Source organism: Lynx rufus, unplaced genomic scaffold (assembly GCF_022079265.1).
Source record: "Lynx rufus isolate CCGP_SWC_20201006 ecotype Redwood Valley unplaced genomic scaffold, mLynRuf1.p SCAF_16, whole genome shotgun sequence".
In the NCBI taxonomy this organism is placed as follows: domain Eukaryota; kingdom Metazoa; phylum Chordata; class Mammalia; order Carnivora; family Felidae; genus Lynx; species Lynx rufus.
The window spans coordinates 30,936,161-30,955,653 of record NW_025814830.1 but is presented as its reverse complement, the minus strand read 5'-3'; the positions used below and the strand labels follow the sequence as shown (position 1 = coordinate 30,955,653).

The 19,493-nt window shown below is 54.7% G+C and overlaps 2 protein-coding genes across 3 annotated transcripts; one reads left to right on the top strand and one right to left on the bottom strand.

The window, feature by feature from the left end:
* Positions 1–599: 599 nt before the first annotated feature.
* Positions 600–11,105, bottom strand: USB1 (U6 snRNA biogenesis phosphodiesterase 1). 2 transcript variants are annotated; one of them, XM_047078496.1, is made up of 7 exons: positions 10,951–11,105; positions 9,933–10,099; positions 7,685–7,868; positions 4,942–4,995; positions 4,039–4,144; positions 2,738–2,821; positions 600–1,693 (listed from the first exon to the last, which is right to left on the bottom strand). In XM_047078496.1, the coding sequence occupies exons 1-7, from the start codon at positions 11,052–11,054 to the stop codon at positions 1,589–1,591; spliced, it is 804 nt and encodes a 267-aa protein (XP_046934452.1). In that variant the 5' UTR covers positions 11,055–11,105; the 3' UTR covers positions 600–1,588. The 2 variants fall into 2 exon arrangements, 1 of the variants encoding a protein (XP_046934452.1); XR_006961867.1 differs by lacking the exons at positions 600–1,693; positions 2,738–2,821 and adding an exon at positions 5,859–6,195 and having other exon boundaries at positions 4,106–4,144.
* A 702-nt stretch (positions 11,106–11,807) lies between these two features.
* ZNF319 (zinc finger protein 319) lies at positions 11,808–16,251 on the top strand. The gene is made up of 2 exons (XM_047078494.1): positions 11,808–12,122; positions 14,119–16,251. The coding sequence occupies exon 2, from the start codon at positions 14,371–14,373 to the stop codon at positions 16,126–16,128; it is 1,758 nt and encodes a 585-aa protein (XP_046934450.1). The 5' UTR covers positions 11,808–12,122; positions 14,119–14,370; the 3' UTR covers positions 16,129–16,251.
* The last annotated feature ends 3,242 nt before the right edge of the window (positions 16,252–19,493 follow it).

The following is a 19,493-nucleotide window of genomic DNA, read 5'->3' as shown; positions in this document are numbered from 1 at the left end:
TGCGTGTCTGGGCACTGAGGGGGAACTTGCCTTGGAAAGTCCGGAGGTGCAGGAGGCAGAGCGGGAGCCAGAGTAACAGGTCCCCTTGCCTCAGGCCTGGGGTGGTGGTGGCGGGGGGCGTGGGGGGGGGGGGCAGCGGGTTGTGTGCACAGGGAGAGCAGTCCTGACCAGGAGCCCCAGGGCAGGATCGAGGTCAGGGTGGACCAGCGGTAAGATATTTAACCTGTTTCTCTTGTCCAAGTGGAAGAGTCATTCCTCCCCATCTTACTTTTCCGGGTTGTCACTGGGAGAACAGATGACATGACCCTAGAAAGGGCTGCATTAACAGCAGTGTCAGGTCTGAATGTCACTGACGAGGGGTGGCCGCCCCCACCTCAGGCCAAGCCCTGGGCCGGATGTGGTTTGTGCTACTCGTAGGCCCAGCAGGCCGGGTGACCCCACTGTCCTGAGGCTCTGTCAATGCCTCTCACAGCCACCACCTTAGCAGTCATAACGGATTTCCAAGAGTCCCTCCACACCGTGAAGCAGGCTGGGGAAGGTGGGGGCAGAGGAAAGTCCTCTTTTCACCTAGTTGAACAGAAGCAGTCCCAGACAAAAGCCAAAATTAAAATTGCAATTTTCATTTGTCGAACATAATTTAAGACTACCACATAAAAATATCTCTTTATCCATCACCAAAGATCCAGGTGACAACCAGGGAGGACTGGCCTTTTGCTCTGGTGAAGGCTTGATGAAAAATAAAGGCCCTGGGTGCCCCCTGACCCCACCTCCACGGCCCCCTCGGAACGCCTGCAGCCCACAGCAGGCAGCTGAAGGCAGCGGAAAGAGAACTTTGGGGGAAGGCGCCTCTCTGCCTCTTTGGGAAAGCTGATGAGAAGCCAGAGGTCACAGAGCGTTGGAGGCCTGGCTTAGAGCCACCAGCCAGGCCAAAATGAAACATCTGCTCACGTCTCCCCAGGCACCTGGCTGGGGGCGAGTGGGAGGCAGGAATGGAGAAAACCGATGTAGAACCACAAATTAGCACTCTGTACCTTGGCCCTGAAATGCCCTCTGCTGGCACAGGAGGGGTGAGACTAAAAATAAATAAATAAATAAAAGTGACACGCTTCGAGGAGGGAGGGTGACAGACCCATTCGAGCACCTGTGTCTAGCTTGAGTGGGGAAGAGCCAGGACATGATGGTTTTAAAAGCCCTGGTGGCGGCCAAGGGCATCAAAATCCAAACAGCTGAAGGGGGAAGGGTGTGGGAGAGGGGCCATTTGTTGGAGGGGCTGCAGTGGGGATTCCGGCTGAGTCTGGGCGGGCTCATCGGGTCACCCTACTTTCTTTTGTGCGGGGCAGGTCCACAGACCTAGAACTAGGAGGCCCAGGCTGCCCTCTACTGGTGGTTCCTGACAATGACCACACGTACCAGCGCTGGACCTGTGACCCAGAAGGGCCAGGAGAGAACCAGCCCCCAGGGACCCGGGCACCCAGAGACCGCGGCCAGGCCCCCCCAGTGGGAGGCTGGGAGCGTCCCCATGGACTGGAGCAGCCTCTTCCATCTCCACCCAGCCTGCAGAGGGGCCTGGGACGAGGGCCTCTGGTGCTCACTTCAAAGGCATCGAGAAGAACTTGTGCCCAGACTTGCAGCGGACCTGCTCGGCGTGCACACGCAGCACCATCTCGGAGTCTTCAAACTCGTCCACAATGGTCTTCCACCGGGAGCCGAGAAAAGACAGTCACGTTAAAGGGAACCAGGGACCCAGAGGGCACTGGAAGCCAGACCAGCCTACTCAAATCCTTCAGAGGTTGGGCCCGGTGGAGGGAGACTGAGGGCCGTGCAGGCTCTAGGCTCTGCGCTTCGGTAATCTTGTGAGGTCAGTCCTATCGCCCCAACTTGGCACAGGAGGCAAAGGGTGCTCAGAGCCCCGGATTACGAACCCAGTAGAACTGGAATTGGGGTCGGATCTGCTGGAGCCTGAAACCAGGGCTGTTTGCCCCCACAGCATGATTAGGCCAAGGGCAGAGGTGGCTGCTTGACGATGGCCCAGGGGCTGTATCCCTCCTGCACATGCTTTGTTTGGCTTGCGACATGTTTTTTTTAAAAAAAATACACATTAGTTCCACATAAAAATCTGGACTTCTGGCCTCCCTTGAAAAACAAGTGCTAGCAACACTATGTCCGCATTCCCACACGACAGCCCTTCCCCGCTCTCTCCTCTGCCGGAGGTGGTGTATCAGCAACTCTGAAGGCACCGACGGCAAAGTGAGATACATCACCTACTTATCAAAATACGAAAGCTCCCCGGGTGGACGTTCCCTACGCCTGGCACGTTTCACTCATTTCCAACACGAGCCAGGCCCCTGTGGGCACCCAAGCCCTTGGCCTCTGGGTGAGGGGCAAGGACTTCGGGAGAGGCTTCTGGCATTCTCTCAGACCAGTGTTCTAGGGTCGTGCTTCTCAAATTTTAACGTGCACGCAAATGCCTAGACATCTTGTTCAAAGGCAATTCTGATTTCTTAGGTCTGGGTTGGGGCCAGAGAGTCTGGATTGCTAACCGGCTCCCAGGTGCTACAGCCACGGGACTGCCCTTCAAGCAGCAAGGAAAGGTGAGGAGGCCCCCTCCCCAGTCAGCTATTTCTAGGGATTCTGGTTTGCATGCCTAACCCTCAGGGCCCGTCAGCTCCCCTGCCACTCCCGGCACGCATCCCGTCACCCTCTCAGCACCCTCTGTGCTCCCGTAGCGGTAATTCACCTGCAGCTCCCGCAGGCACTGCCCTTCCAGCTGGAGACGCGCGTCACCCACACACCAGGCCAGACTGATGTGGAAGGAGGGGTCCTGTGGAGGAATAGCAGGGAGTAGGCGGTCACCCGGATGCCTTGGCAGGTCCAGACGTGACCGTAGGTCTGTCACAGTGTTGTCACAGGATCCCTGCTGGATCCCTGGCCTGCTTCATGAGAGACCAGACCCTCAGTGTTGATCCCAAGCACCCTCTGCTGATAGAGAAAACAGCCCGGGGCTGGCGCTTGCTATGGGCTGAATTGTGTCCCTCCCCCCCCCGCCCAAGTCATATGTTGAAGCCTTAACCCCCAATGTAATGGCATTTGGAGGTGGGGCCTTTGGGAGATAATTAGGTTTAGAGGAGGGTATCAAAATGAGGTGCTCATGATGGGGTTCATGCCTGTGTGAGAGCAGAAAGCTGGCTTCCTCTCTTTCCTTTGTATGAGGACAAAGGGAGCAGACAGCTGTCTGCAAGTTGGGAAGAGAGTCCACGCCAGAAATGGACCATTATGGCACCTTGATCGTGAACTTCTAGGCTCCAGAATTGTGAGAAAATAAATTTCTGTTGTTTAAACCACTCCATCTACAGTGTTTTGTTATGGTGACCTCAGCTGACTAAGACAGTCCTGTTCTGAGAGGCTTTCCTTTACACAGAGTCATTAGATCTGGGACATGGAAGAGAACGCAGGCTCCAGCTCTTTTTTCTGTCTAAAGATTTCAATAGGTGACATACTTTCTAAGATGAAATGACAAAAACTAAAATGTCTAAAGTTATAACTAATAATCTCCACTGACACTCATGCTCCTATACGTCAGGATGGTTTTAAAAGACTGTATCAAACCCTTCAAAAACCTGATACTCCATTTGGAGTTCAAGTACCCCTGGAGGGCACAGGGCGAGGGGCAGGAAGGCCTGTGAAGCTACAACTCTTCCTGGTGTGTCAGTTTTACTAAAAAAAATTTGGGAGAATTACTACTTCTTAAAAAATAGATAAACACGGATCCATATGGAGTACAATGGGTAAGTCTTGTGCATATCTGAGATATAACAAAGAGTTGTAAGAAATGTTGGACTTTCCATGGGCTGCACCTGATTACACCTCAGACCCCTCAACCGCCCCCGAGGTGTGTCCCCTGAAGACTGGCATTCGGGACACTTCACATGGGCCAGTTCTGGAGGGCTTGCTTCAGTTTGCCTCCAACAAGGGCTTCTTTAAGGATGGTTTTATTCCAGTTCTAGGTGGGCTGGTGGAGAAGAAAAGGCTGTTTGTTACCTGGTAGAAAGTGGTGAGGTCAAATTCCTCCATGACTCTGTCTACCTCTGAAACCAGGTCCAGGAACTGGGCGTGCCCTGAGGTGACCTCGAGCCCAACAAACGTCCTGGGGAAGGCAGAAGTGGAGACAACACGGGCATGAGATGCAGCCTCTGAGAACATAAACCATCCCCGCTGGGGCAGAGGACGTGAGAGAAAGCAGTTAGGTCGGGGCCACAGGTTCTTGCCCCATCTCCTGGCTGGCTCTTTCCTCTGTCTGTAACCCTACCCCAGGGTCTCACAACCCTTCAGGACCGCCTTCATCTCCCCCTGCCATGTCTACAACCCCCAAGCTTCTGTGGCCCTGCTCTCCGCCATCGCATCACTCCTGAGTCTGGACCCTTGGCTCTTGGGTGCCAGCTACCCTCCCCTCAGCTCTCAACATGCTCTCATCTTTAAAAACCCTCCTGTGAGCCTATATCTTCAGCCACCCCCCTCCTGGCCTCAGTAAAACTTATTAGTTGACTTGCCTACTGTCACTATCTCTAATCCATTACCTCCCAGCTTCAACCCACTCCACCACTTACGGAACACGGTTGGCTCATTCAAGCTTCATGACTGCCCACTGATGGATGTATCAAGGACAGGCGTGTGACAGTGTGGAAATGAGAGGTCACGGAGGTGAAGGTACGAGCTAAACGTTCAACTGGAGACAGAGCTGGGCAGGGGCCCAGGTTTTCTTCCAGTGGCAGGCTTTTGTTCACTTTACCAAGATGTTTTTCTCTACCTCTGTCCCTCCCCCCACGTTCCTCTAGTTATTTTTCTTAATGAAAGGTTCAGATTTGGGAACAGATGCTTTTATAGTCATAGAGTTGGTTAAAGCATAAACAAAGAAAAAATTGGGGCAGACAAGGCCAGACCCACCTTGTTTTCTCTTGGTTGGTATAAATCTTTACCCGGTTGGCAATAAAGAAGAATCTGGAATTTAGAAGAGGAAAGACCACATTTCAGAAAGAATAATTTTAAAAAATCAGAAAAAATTTGTATTTAAAAAAGAGGATTTTGAAAATACAGTTAATTCATTTCACACTTCATTTTGTTACCCTATTATACAGATGATATAACTGAACACTAAAATATTAGAGCAAGATAAGACCTTACATAATCACCCAGTTAAAGTTAACACATAGCTTCACTCAGATGCTAGCAAAAATTTTATCTTATTTATTTTTAAAAGATTTTAATTTTTTTTTTTAATTTGAGAGAGAGAGCATGCATGCAAGTAGGGGAGAGGGGCAGAGAGAGAGAGAGAGAAAGAGAGAGAGAGGGACAGAATCCCAAGCAGGTTCCACTCTCAGCATGGACCCCAACTCGGAGCTTGGTCCCACCACTCTGGGATCATGACCTGAGCTGAAATCCAGAGTTGGATGTTCAACTGACTGTGCCACGCGGGCGCCCTTAAGATTTTATTTTTAAGTAATCTCTACATCCAATGTGGGGCTCGAACTCACAACCCTGAGATCAAGAGTCAACTGAGCCAGTGAGGCACCCCAATATATCTTTTTGAAATTATCAAATATATTTTATTTATTTATTATTATTAAAAAATTTTTAATGTTTATTTATTTTTATTTTTGAGAGAGAGGGAGAGAGAGAGAAATACACAGGATCTGGAGTGGGCTCTGCGATGACAGCAGAGAGCCTAATGTGCAGCTTGAACTCACTACCCATGAGATCATGACCTGAGCCGAAGTCTGACGCTTAACAGACTGAGCCACCCAGGTACTCCTTTTTTATTTCTTTAAAGTAATCTCTACACTCAACATGAGGCTTGAACTCACACGAAGTAGGAAACGCCATGCACCAGCAGGTGAGCATCAGGGGGAGCCAACTCCGTGATCTAGGCGCTATTCTCTGGTCCCAAAATGAGCAAGAGGATAACGTACATCTGTGCCCCCTCAGGGACCATTATCTCCTGTAATGGCCCTTGGGTCAAGTTTCCAGAGGTCCCAGAAAGGGAGTTGTCCAGTCAAAGAACCACCGCATGCAGGGAAGCCCAGGGCCACGGCTTCTTGCCAGAAGTTTCGTTCATTCACAGTCTTCACAGCCCAGATGCAGGGTGCCAACAGGTCATTTTTACCACGAGTAACATGGCCCCAAACACAGCTGACATTCCACCTTTATCCAGAGAACAGAGCTGGAAGCAGGGGAACGGAAGCATTCTCACGGAGAAGGGGAAAGGGTTTTGTTAACTGTACTCACAAATGGAGAGCATGTTAGCCAAGTCGGACCAATCAAAGTCATTCCCGTGACTTTTGCTGAAGCCATTAGAAAAAAGGGCTGTCTCCCCAGGCTGGTAGACCAGCAGCCCCAATTTGCCGGTAGCCTTCTTTGCCTTTGTGAGAATGAAGCCCAACGTGGAGAGGGCCTGAGCTAAGAGATGGTGACAGTCAGGTGCCATCTGACATCTGCTGGTCACCCCAATCCACGCATACATGAAGCCAGCACTATTTTCAGCTTTTTACTTATAACAGCCTATAAATTCCCCCTCCCCCTCCAGTTTAAGCCACTTTGGGTTGGATTTCTGGTACCTGTGACCAAGAGAGTAGTGACTAATATACATATTGCTCAATAAATTTGGTGGCGACAATAAAAAAGGTCAGGGGAGGGAGTCGAATGAGGCAGAGAGAGGAGTTTTAGTTCTGATTCTCAGGCTAACCTCCTCCCTTCCTCTTCTGGCCCTCAGAAAGGGCTGAACCAAATGGGCAGTTCCCTACCTGGGCAGAGTGCATCTATGGACTCCCTGGGCCTAAGGCCTCCTGCACTGTGGGAGTGAGGCTTGCGCTAGAAGATTTCTGTGCTTCTCTCGTCCATCTACACAACGAGGCTTTTGGTTAACACCTCATTTAAGAAAGGCTCTGCAAATAAAACCACCACTTGGATGGCTTCTTAGGCTCCTTCCAGAACCAACATTTAGAGGATCCCTCTCTCCTCCTGTTCATTGGCTCAGCAAACATCCACTTGATGCCTACAGTCAGCAGAGCACCTGGAGGAGAGATGCAGGGGATTCAGAGAGAAGTCGCATTCCTGGGCCTGTGGGCGCTTGGCTCCATAGAGGGAAATGGACATGACAATGACTGGGTATGAATGAAATAAGCACAAGGGTATGCGCCGCCACAGCATGGGATGATCCCTGGGACTGAGGAACTCTGGGGGAGACGCCAAATCGCGGAGCCCCAGTGAAGGAGCAGGGCTTTGAGCTGCCCAAGGGTAGGAGGAAAGGCTCTCTGGTAACAAGAGGAGAGAGATATGAAAAGGTGAGGAAGAAAACGTCTTAGGCTGGCAGACAAAACCGGAGGCAGGGTTCAGTTCTGATCCTTCGCCAAGTGCCATGCTGCTCACAGGTCCCCTTGGAGGCAGCCACTACCGCTCCTGTGACCTGCCCACAGGTAAGGACTCGAGTTTTCCAGAACTTAGGTCACATGCCCAAGGTTGCTCACGATGAGGCATATGGCAGGCGGCTCCAGGAGATGTGCAGCGTTCTAACCTCTACGTCTGGCCTGCCGGCTGGGGTAGTACCCCCCACACCTGCCCCCCCGCAGGAGCTGAGGACAGGAAGAGGAGCGTGGAGAGGAGGTGAGAGGCAGATGAAACACTGGGCACTCACCCCTGGAAGGAGGCCATGCGGTCTTTCAGAGCCTGCACGAAGGGGAGGATCCAGTGATGCCGCAGAACCACGCTCTGGGACAGGCTGAGGTGGAACGCCTCCATCCGAACCAGCCGGGGGACGTAAGTCTGTGCGCGGGGCAGCAACATGTCGAGCAGTTCCAGGAACTCCTCCTTGGCTTCATCTGGAGGGAAGAGCGGATAGGGTGGGCCATTCTCTTAGCCAGGGTGGTGTGACTGAATGAAGAATCCCAGAAGGCAGAGGAAGGCCTTTGTTACTCTGCGTTTTAGGAGGAAATGACTTTGAGAGCAGCTTAGCTGTATGTATTTTAATAAAACTTTAATATAATTTAATGGTTAAGGAAGTAATACACATATGCCCACTGTAAAGAATTTAAGTGAAAAAGGAAATATGCAGGGGTGCCTGGGTGGCTCAGTCGGTTAAGTGGTAGACTTAATTTTGGCTCAGGTCACAATCTCACAGTTTGTGAGTTCGAGCCCCGCATTGGGCTCTGTGCTGACAGCTCAGAACCTGGAGCCTGCTTCGGATTCTGTGTCTCCCTCTCTCTTTGTCCCTCCCCCACTCATGCTCTCTCTCTCTCTCAAAAATACACAAATATTAAAAATAACTAAATTACAAATATGTATGTTACAAAATTGTGTGTTGTAAAATGTACACTCTCAAGAACAGAAATTTTATTTTATTTATTTAAAGCATTTTTCTTTCTTTTTTAGTAATCTCAATGAGGGGCTTGAACTCACAACCCCAAGATTGAGCTGCGTGCTCTTCTGACAGAGCCAGCCAGGTGCCCCAAGGACAGAAATTTTAAGAGATGAGAAAAAAAGGAATATGTAAAGAGGTTCTAATATTTTTCTTCCAAATGGATCATCTTGACCTCTCCCCCAAGGGGAATATACCCCACTTTCAAGATCACTACCCTAGGTATCCAGACTGCCAAACCTGGATGCCTATCTCCCCAGGCTTTAATTTTATTTTAAATGCTTATTTTTGAGAGAGAGAGAGAGAGAGAGAATGAGCAGGGAGAGAGGGAGAGAGAGAATCCCAAGAAGGCTCTGCACTGTCAACATAGAGCCCAACGCAGGGCTCGAACTCATGAACTGTGAGATCATGACCTGAGCCGAAGTTGATGCCTAACCAACTGAGCCACCCAGGGGCCCCTCCCCAGCCTTTTCTCAGTGTATGTACTAATGTATGTATTTTATTTGTTGAAAAGATGACAGTGTACCATTCAAACTGTTCTTCCACTGGCTTTCTTCATATAACATGATATGCTGGATGGCCTTCCTCTCAGCGCAGAGGGCAAGCTCATGATTACAGCCCCATAGTTAATCCATAATCACAAACAGCACTTTTTATCAAGCCTCCTATTAGATGTTTAGAATCTCCTGATAAACACTTGGAATGCTCCTAATTTTTCACAAAGACAAACATCACTACAATGACCACCATTGTATGTTCACTTTTTTTTTTAAATCAAATGTATGACTAGAGCTGCATGGTTAACAGTCTGCTCACACCCAGTACGTTACTCGATTTGTCCAAATGGCCTGCTGAGTAGGCAGTATAGGAATCATTCTCATTCTGTGGATGGGGAAATGGAGGTTCTAAGAGTTGACCTGATCTAATGCAAAATACTAAGAGCCATCACTTACTCTGTGTATGGTGCTAAGAGCCTGACATAAACGATCTGATTCAATCTTCACAAAAGTCCTAGGAGATACGTGTTCCCCATTTTAGAGATGAGGAAACTGAGGTTCTAAGAAGTCCAATAACTTACTAATGGGTACCCAGAGCAGTGGGTAGTAAAGCAAGGTCTGACTCCAAAGCCTGGGCATTTTTTGCCTGCCATTCACTCATGAGGGCTGGGAGGAGAGGGGGACTTGACCCCAGCACATCTAGGGCCCTCTTAGAAATAAACTGCCAGCTGCAGCCACACTCTGGGATGGCCTTCACACTCTGTCCTAGACCTTCCCTTGGTCACCTCCTCATGAGTGAGAAAACATACCCAGGGTTAATAAAAAATATTTCAGGCAATGAATTTGAAACTGAAACCAAGTTTACAGAAAAATTCCCCAATTCTTGAAACTTGTTCTCTCTCTGCTAAGTCCATCTCTCTCCTACCATCAATGTCAGAGGTTTCTGGTTTCTTCCTTCTGGTTGGGGCCAGCTTCCTCCCATCAAGAGGCACCTATCAGTCTCAGCCACTCGTCTTTTACACGCTACTCACACGGCACATAGACGTGGGTGGCCCAGTTGCCCCGCTCGTGGGGGAACGTGCGCACCCGGCCCCCATGTTTTGCACTGTCATCTTCAGGCCCCTCCTCGGTGCCCAGGAACATGTGCAGCACACTGTCAGGTACTGGCAACCTCTGGCTGGGAAGGGGGCTCTGGGCACTGCAAGAGAAAAAAGGAAAACGAGCACATTTATCCTCCTAGAATTCTCTACTGCTGTACATATAAAAGTTGTAACCCCTTATACGGGATGACTGTGTGCACCTACTTCCCACCAGGTGCTGTAAGCAGCTTCCAGATAACCACAGAGCTCTTTCCCCAGGGCTGTCTCACGGGTCGCTCACCAACCCCAGGAGGCGGACTTTAGCTGGGAGCATGGTTTCCATGGGAGACAAGTGGGCAGGCAGCAGTGTGTGGTTCAGAGGTCACATTCCCTAACTGGACAAGACTGAACTGCAGTAGCACTTCTTAGCTTTGGGGTCTTGAACAGGTCATGTGCACTGTGTGGGCCTCAGTTTCCTCATCGGTGAAGTGTACCTGATAAAGCTATCGTGACATCAACCCAGATACTGCTTGAAAGGCGCTCTTCAAAGCACCAGGCATGGCACTTGAGAACTGAACCTCCACGAAATAAAGGCTTCGACGGTTTTGTTCACTGCCGAATGTTCCAGTCCCGAGCCTGGCCCCGAGCGGGTGCTCAATGAGTATTTACTGGATGAATGAAAACACTCTCCGAATGAGGAAACAGACCCAGGGGTGGTGTTGTGGTGCACCCCAGAGGCGGTGGCTGGACCCGAGCGCATGTTACCTGCCTCCTAATCTTGGCCTAGCCAGGAGGGGGCACTCTGGGGCTTTGTCCAGGGCTGTCCACTGGATCCTCCTTTCCCGCTGCTTCTCTTGTCCTATCCTGGAGAGCCGCCCCGCACCATCGCCCCTTCTCCCCAGACGCTCGGGTCCCGTCGGGGTGTCGCGCTAACCAGCACCCTCCCCCAAAAGACTTCTTCGCTCCTTACCGAGGGCAGCTTCCAGCCCCCGGCTGCGCCTGGGCCCCGGCCTTGGCCTCATCCTCATCCTCCGAGCTGCTGCTGCTGTAGCCCACCAGGGGCGCCGCACTCATTGGGCCTCCTCCAAGACCAGAGGCCGACTCAGAGATCACTCGCACCCGGAATTCCGCTGCGCCGGAAGTGCCCTCCAGGGGCGGGGGCCGGGTTAGCACCGCCTCGGGGCGGGGCCTGGAGGGGCGGGGTCCGGCGGGACTCGGGCGAGACTCTACCACCGACACCACGCTGCCTGCCCGATTGCAGCGCCTGGACCGCTACCTGGAGCCTCCCGGAACCCCACCCCCAGCCTTCGTGTGCCCATTTCACAGATCGCTCTGGGCCCTGACCTCTCTGTCCGTTGCTCTGTCTGCAGCCATCCGCGACCAGACCTCCCAGCCACGGACGGCCCCTGGGTCAGCGGTCAGTGCCCTAGATCCAACGGAGATGGGATCAGAAGTCCGGGAGCGCCCTCCTCAAGCGGGTCCAAAGGCCGAGCTCCAGGGACCCGTCCCCTAAGAGCAAGCTGAGCAGTCAGTGGCGGGTCAGTTCCAGAAGATCAGAGGGTCTAGGAGGCCTCTCTTCTCAGGTGCTGGCGTCGGGCCCCCGGTCGGGCCGCTGGAGCCTCCTTCCCCTGAGGCCAAACAGGTTGGTCGGAAGAGAGCGCCCTCCCTGGGTCGGCTGAGGATTGCCGACCGGGTAACTGGAGAGCCACCTCGCACGCCTGACTGTCCGACCCAGCCTGGCCGCGGGGTCCCCAGCAGGGGGCGGCCTCGCTCCGCGCCGCCCGCTCCTCCCGCAGCCGCCGCCGCCCCGGCTGCCGCTCCTCCCCCGGCCCCGCCTCCCTGGCCCCCGCGCCGCCCGCCTGTCCGCCGGTCTCTGCAAGGCCGTCGGTCCGTCCGTCCGCCCTCCCGGCGCTCCTCCGCCCTGGCCCCGCTATCCCGGCCGCGCACATCGCTTCCTCGGTCCCGGCCACCGCTAGCTGGTTCCCCGCCCCCGGGCCGGCCGCCGCCGCCGCTACTCGAGGCCGGGGATTGGCAGTGCGCGTAGGCCGCGCCGCCGCGGCTGGAGCCGGAATAAAGGGGCAGCCGAGAGAGCAGCCGGACGCCACTCGCCCCGCGCCTGACCCCGCGGGCGGCCTGGAGCAGGTGAGCTGCCGGGGCGCCTGGGGCTGCGTCTGGGGGCTACTCCCGTGCCCGCCGCACCCCTTTCCCAGCCAGTCCGCCCGCCCCCCCCTACTTCCCCCCCACCTCCGGCCCGACCCGGCGGCCTCCTGGGCCTCTGGGCGCGTTGCTACTAACCGGGCCCAGTCTGCGGCCCTGGGGCCTTCCTCGGGCTCAATCGCCCTCGGGGCCGGCGCTCTGGCCGTAGCGGCCTGGCCATTCTCGGTGAGGGCTGACAGGAGGCAGCCCAGCTGGGCGGGTAGCAGTGCCCGCGGTGGGGAGGTGATCGCCTTTCATTCGGTTTCCCAGGGAGGAGGAAGGGCTGGCTTGGGACGCAGGTGGGGGGCCTCCCTTTGCCTCCTTTACACTCGTCTCTCATCTTTGCGGAATTATCAGGCCTCCCCGCTGTACCTTCCTGGAAAGGGCAGGGGTGGGCAGTGCAGCTGGGGGCCCAGGACCGGGGATCCTGGTTCTGGCAGCCATTCATAACGGAAAAATAAAATCATCTGGGTTGGCGCATCCGGACCTAGACTGCGCTCAAAGTAGCCCCACTCCCCACTTTCCTGGGGGAGGCTTCCTACCTGCTTGCTCATGCAACCTGCTGCGTCGACCCGGAGCAGCGACTCCTTTCCTTCTTTCCTTCCCGGAAGATGCTGTGGATGACAGTTTTTCCCCTGATTCTTATGTTTCTTTGGCAGAACAGTTAGCAGCAGGGCTGGCCTGTGAAGGCATTCCCCCCCCCCCTTTTTTTTCTACTCTTTCCCTCAGGAGAAAACTTAGAAACTTTTTGATGTTTGAGGCAGAGGAGCTGAAAACCTGAAAGTGGGTTGCCTGTAATTCTAAAAGTTCTTCCCTCTCACTGTTGTTACCTTATGCTGCCACAAAGTGGTGAGTTAGAGATTTGCCTGGGCTGGGTGGTCTTTACCTTCCATTGATAACCCAAAATGTTATGTACTTGGAGCAAGGAAACAGGGCTGTCTCTGGAAAGGTTGTCTTTTCCAGGTTGTCCTGGAGAGAGGAGAAATGCTCTGTGGTTAGCATGCTACTTCCCACATTGTAGAGGCAAACTTCTAATTGCTTACCTTTTCCTCTAGGCCTTGGTATTGTCAGATTCAGAGGATTCAGGAGTTTTTTGGTGCTCAGGCAGATAACTAGAGTAGGGGCATGTTCTGTGGAGACCTCCAGGCTGGGTGGGTCTACAGCCCTATCATCTACCCCCCATCTTACAGTGGCTAAGGTCTCTGCCAGGCCAACCAGACTGTTGTATGGAGAAAGAACAGGCATATGGTCAGGATAGAGGGCCTGGGGAATACTTGAGAGGGATGTGGTTCGGTCCCTCACAAAAGAAGGTTTTTGAGATGCTCCTCGGTTCCTGTAGCTGTTTTAAATAGTGACTGTGAGGCTGTTTGCTTTGGGCCCTCAGATCTGGGAGGCCTGGTTCTCTGTTCCGGCAGGCTATTATCTTGAGCACCAATGTCCTGGGTTGAGATTGAGGGCTCTCAGGAGCTGGAAGGCCTCAGGGAGTCCTGCACCAGTGCGTCTCTGTTTTTATCTAATATATTGGGCTTCCAAGTAAGAATCTATTTGCAAAAAAAAAAAAAAAAAAAAAAATAGAAAAAGTTATGCTGCTAAAATTATTTTGGCTTAACAGGTCAGTCTTCCCCTCCCTCTTCCTTTGGAGCATGAGCAGAATTTATGACTTCTTGTATTATGGGAAGATCATCCCAGCCCCTTATCTGTGAGACAGCTGACTGAAGAGGGCTGGTCATAGGCTGGGGAGCTGGGAGGCTCTCTGCTGGAGGAGCTGAGCTGCCAGCAGACTTCTGTGGACTTGTGTGAAGAGAGCACATCTTCCAGCCCTGAACCTCTATCCCTTCCCTGATGTGGCAGTGGTGTGGCAAATGCAGGCAGAACAGGGAGAGGGCCCAGGGACCAGCTGTGTATCTCTGCCTTGAGCTCACGATTTTTCTCTTCTCTACAGAACCAATCATCGGGGAAGGGCAGAGCCTTTCTGGCATTGCTGGCATCCTGCCTCGAAGAGCCCCCTGTCCTGCAGGCAGAGCCTTGTAATCTATCTTGGTTAATGACTTGGGCGGTCTGACCAGTCCCTCTTCCGTGCCTTGTCTGAGGTTTTTGTCCATACCTGATCCTAGGCAGCTTCTGTCTGGGTTGGATCACCTTAAGTGGGAAACTGAAGCCATTACTCTCCAAACCCTGTTTCATCCTCCCAAGCATGTCGGAAAGCTGGCAGCAGCCACCACAGACGCAGCCACAGCAGCCTCAGCCACCACAGCCTCAGCACCATGCAGAACCGCCGCCGGCCCTGGCTGAGCACGCACTGCCCCCAGGCTCAGCTGAGAACCCCTTGGGCTGTGCTGTCTATGGCATCCTCCTGCAGCCCGACCCGGGCCTCCAGCCCCCGCAGCACGCGCCCCTGCAGGCAGCTGGTGAGCCGGGCCCCAAGTGTGGTGTGTGCGGTCACGACCTGGCACACCTGTCCAGCCCGCATGAGCACCAGTGCCTGGCGGGCCACGACCGCTCGTTTCAGTGCACGCAGTGCCTCAAGATTTTCCATCAGGCTACCGACCTGCTGGAACATCAGTGCGTGCAGGCCGAACAGAAGCCTTTTGTCTGTGGTGTCTGCAAGATGGGCTTCTCGCTGCTCACCTCGCTGGCACAGCACCACAGCGCACACAGCGGCACCGGTGGCCTCGTGAAATGTTCCATCTGCGAGAAGACCTACAAGCCCGCCGAGGCCGCTGAGCCCGCAGCCACCGCTGCGTCTGCGCTGCCCCCGGCAGCCGCGCCGCCCGCCGTGGCTCCCGCCGAACAGGCCGACAAGCCCTACAGCTGCTCCATCTGCCAGAAGCCCTTCAAGCACCTGTCGGAGCTGTCGCGGCACGAGCGAATCCACACGGGCGAGAAGCCGTACAAGTGCACGCTGTGCGATAAGAGCTTCAGCCAGTCGTCCCACCTGGTGCACCACAAGCGCACGCACAGCTCCGAGCGGCCCTACAAGTGCGCGGTGTGCGAGAAGACCTTCAAGCACCGCTCCCACCTGGTGCGCCACATGTACGCACACTCGGGCGAGCATCACCTGTTCCGCTGCAACGTGTGCGAGCTGCACTTCAAGGAGTCCTCGGAGCTGCTGCAGCACCCGTGCACGCCGAGCGGGGAGCGGCCCTTCCGCTGTGGCGAGTGCCAGAAGGCCTTCAAGCGGCCGTCGGACCTGCGGCAGCACGAGCGCACGCACAGCGCGGAGCGTCCCTTCAAGTGCGATCTGTGCCCGATGGGCTTCAAGCAGCAGTACGCGCTGATGCGGCACCGGCGCACACACAAGACGGAGGAGCCCTTCAAGTGCGGCCTGTGCGAGAAGGGCTTCGGGCAGCCCAGCCACCTGCTCTACCACCAGCACGTGCACACCCTCGAGACCCTCTTCAAGTGCCCCGTGTGCCAGAAGGGCTTCGACCAGTCGGCCGAGCTGCTGCGGCACAAGTGCCTGCCGGGCGCGGCCGAGCGGCCCTTCAAGTGCCCCGTGTGCAACAAGGCTTATAAGCGGGCGTCGGCCCTGCAGAAGCACCAGCTGGCCCACTGCTCGGCAGCCGAGAAGCCTCTGCGCTGCACTCTGTGCGAGCGCCGCTTCTTCTCATCCTCGGAGTTCGTGCAGCACCGCTGTGACCCAGCCCGCGAGAAGCCACTCAAGTGCCCGGACTGCGAGAAGCGCTTCAAGTACGCGTCAGACCTGCAGCGGCACCGGCGGGTGCACACGGGAGAGAAGCCCTACAAGTGCCCCAATTGTGATAAGGCCTTCAAGCAGCGGGAGCATCTCAACAAGCACCAGGGTGTGCACGCCCGCGAGCAGCAGTTCAAGTGTGTGTGGTGCGGCGAGCGCTTCCTGGACGTGGCCCTACTGCAGGAGCACAGCGCGCAGCACAGCGCGGCGGCTGCGGCTGCGGAGGGCGCCTACCAGGTAGCCGCCTGCCTGCCCTGAGTGCGCGCCTTGGCCCCCATCCTGTCCCCGCCCAGACTCCTCGCATTGAGCCCTCTACCTGGCCCGTGGTCTGAGGCCCTGGGCCTTGAGTGACCCTGAGGACAGATGGCACTGGGCAGCCAGGGGGTGGGGGTGGGGGAGTGGGGACCTGGAAGTGGGGGAGCCAGATTGCTGGGGCTGGTCCTGATCCCACAAACCTCTTTCCCATTACAAGATTCCTTTTCTTGAGAGCCATCGGCCTCTCTTGTCTCTGGCGGCCTGGGACCAGGCTGGAAGTCAAGTGGCCTGTCTCTACCCTGCGGAGGGATTGGTGCCAGCCCAACCTTCCCAAACTTTTCAGCCTAATTAGAAACCAGATAGTTCCTAGGAAGGAGGATGGCCATCGTAGGGCCTGGGAGAAGGGCCAGACCCCATAGGTGGGTTGGATGTAGGGCATCCTCCTTCAAGTTGCTGTTTGAGGGAGAAGGCCAGCTTTGTGATATGGTCCTGGGGACCAGGAGGTGAGCCACAGGCCTGTTGGTCTGCTCCAGCTAGGGGTGATGTGCCCTTCTGGTTTCTGATCGTGAGACATAACAGGAGGGCTGCACGTCTGTGAGCTGGGTCTGCCTGGAGAGAACTGGCCCGGCCCAAAGGGAGGAGGCAGAGAAGTTCTCCTGTGACACATTCAGCCAGGGACAGTGCCATCCACAGGGAAAGGAGGAAAGGCAGCTTTTGTACTGAGGGCTAATCCTGCTGTTCGAGAAGTGCCCCTTCCTACCTTTGCAGCATAGTTCCAAGCTCTGGGGAATGTGTTCTCGGCCAGACAGGACCGCTGATGTGAAAGGAGGGGATTGTTAGACCACCTTGGTGCCTGGGAGGAAGCAGGGCCAAGTGCATGATCTTACCAGTGGATGCAGACAAGTGTCCTCCCCCTTGAAGGTGTGAACCAAAGTGTCAAGGGCATAGCCCCAATCAGCTTGCCTTTGCTCTGCTTCTGGGCCAAGACCAGGCCTGGGCACCGAGGGTGGGGGAGGTGAAAGGACTCTGATCCCACAGTGCTCTCCCAGCCCGTGGGCACCCTCCCCATCAGTCTGGCTGTTGGCCTGGACCCCAGGGGTCTTGCACTGCCAAGATGCCCTGGACAACATCCAGTGACTTCCAAATCCAGAGCATTCCCTCAGGGGTCCTCCTGGGGTCCCTCTAGGTCTCTGGCTGACCACCAGGGGTCAAGGGTGTCTGGGGCAATAGGGAGCAGGCTGGGGAAGAGGGTTAAGGGAACCAGTAGGTGGCTGGAGTCGACTGAGATCGCTGGCCAGCGATCTCCTCCCCTCCTTGGGAAGCCCAGAGGACTTTTATTATCAAAATGATTCTTTTGAACCCGGCTGTGCCCCTGTGCTCTACCAGCCTTCCTCCTTGGGTGTGGGTTTTGAAAGACTTTAATCAGTGCTTGCACCAAGGGCCCAGAGGAGCAGAGAGGCCCCCTTGTCTCACTGTCACCTTGAGAAGGCTGAAGAGCCCACATCTGCCTCTTCTATGAGACTGGGCTCCCTTCCTGTGCCTGCGGAGAGGGGCCGTTCCTTCCCCTCGGTGCTGGCTCTCCGTCACAATGCCTCAAAAGACATGGAACCCAGGCCGACCACAGGCCCAACTGCTCATTTTCCCCCCTTTCCTTTTGCTTTCTAAAAGCAGTTGTTATACTGTTCATAACATTGTATAGTTTAATTTCATGTCATTTTGGATCTTCTATTAAAATGTGAAAATTTGGATTTTTAAAAAGAATGACTCCATTTTAGATAGCCCCTTTTGATGTTAATATATAGTGAGTCCAATGTATGCTTTAGAAGTAAAGACATTGACCATCACAGACCAAAGCACTGCTTATTCTGGTCATTCTCCCACTGGGGGATGATGGGGCATGGAGAGGGAGAGAGAGGTGTGCAGGCCTGGGTGGTAGGCTTGGGGCTGCGACATAAGGCTGGGTTTGAATCCCAAGTTTTGAATGCTCTGGTCACACAGCTTTGGGCAAGTCACTATACCTCTTTGGGACTCAGTTGTTGCATCTGCAAAATAGGGAGGTAACCCTTGCCTTGCTCAGTTGCAGTGAGAATGAAAGGGCCTCACGTGTGGAGGCCCTGGTGGGCAAGCCGTGAAGGTGCTCACCAGGGCCCCAGGGAATAGGCCTGCAGCCTCTTGGCCTCCCCAGGGGTCTAACTGCAGCTCCTGCAAAGGGAGCTGGGCTGTGAGGGACGGGCAGCTTGTGGATGGTCAGAAGCCAGAAACCTGGCCTAGGAAGCAGGAGCGCTTGCTCAGCCCCAGGGGAAAACCAGGGCTTGCCTGGGGCAGCAGTGGCCCCAGGCAGATGCCCTGCCCCAGAGGGTTGCCTGCTCTCACCCTACTTGTACTCACCCTGTCACATGGCCATCTGCATGTCCATGTCCCCTCTCGGCCTTCCAACCCACCTTTCTTCTGTTCCCCTGCCCCAGTGTCCCAGTGGGCCAGCTGTGACTTGGCTCCTTCCATTTCTCAAGGGCAGGGGTAGAAGGGAGAGAGGGAGAAAGCCTGCCCAGGTCTGGGCATCTGAGAGCCAGTGGAGGGTGGCTAGCTGGGTGGCCAAACACCCTGCCCTGGAGGTGGGGGTGGTGAGGGCACAAAGTCAAGAGGACAAGGAGCTGCCCGGGCCACAGGGGGCTCAAAACTGTGTGCAGAAGTCTTAGTAGAAAGGCCAAGAGGAACCTCAGATGTGACCCAGAACTAACACTCCCCTTGTCCCCTCTTTGTGTGCCCATGGGAGGACCTCCCTTGAGGAGCCATGTGGCCCTTCCTGCAGGTGTCCACCTGTCAGCAAGAGGACACCCAGGCCCCTTGTCTCTGTGTCAGGTTTGAAGCCTGGCTTCCTTTCTAGCTGAGTGACCTTAGGCAAAACCCACCCACGTCGCAGAGACACATGCAGTGCAGAAAGCACTGGCATGTGTTTGGTGCTTAATAGCTTCAGGTTGCCCTTCCTGAATGGAGTGGTCTTCATGTGCCTTGGGGCAGGAGGAAACCTGGCTGGCTATAGCTGAGCTCATGTGGGGCCTATGATGACGTTCTCTTCTTCTGTCCCCACCCCCACCTCTTCACACAAAACAGCCGGTCTCCTAAGGCTCCCACCTGGCCCTCAGCCTCAGGGCTCCAGCCTGTGTCAAAACCAGGGCATTGAATGGAGCCTGGGAGCCTGAGTGTATGTCCAGGTTCAAGTCCTAGTCTTTTGATAAAAAGTGATCCCAGGCGTTTGTTGACTGCCCCTCCTGGGGCCCCAAATCCCCATCTGAAACAGAGGTCTTGACTCTGATCTCTGAGGGTCCTTGGAGATCTGACACTCTGATTCTGGGAAGGTGATAGAATCA

Coding starts and splice junctions, on each gene's coding strand:
- USB1 (XM_047078496.1), bottom strand. CDS start 11,054: ATGAGTGCGGCGCCCCTGGTGGGCTACAGCAGCAGCAGCTCGGAGGAT. Junction 4,145..4,941: donor ACCAACCAAGAGAAAACAAG/GTGGGTCTGGCC, acceptor TGCCTTCCCCAG/GACGTTTGTTGGGCTCGAGG. Junction 1,694..2,737: donor AGTGCCTGCGGGAGCTGCAG/GTGAATTACCGC, acceptor TCCCGGTGGAAG/ACCATTGTGGACGAGTTTGA.
- ZNF319 (XM_047078494.1), top strand. CDS start 14,371: ATGTCGGAAAGCTGGCAGCAGCCACCACAGACGCAGCCACAGCAGCCT.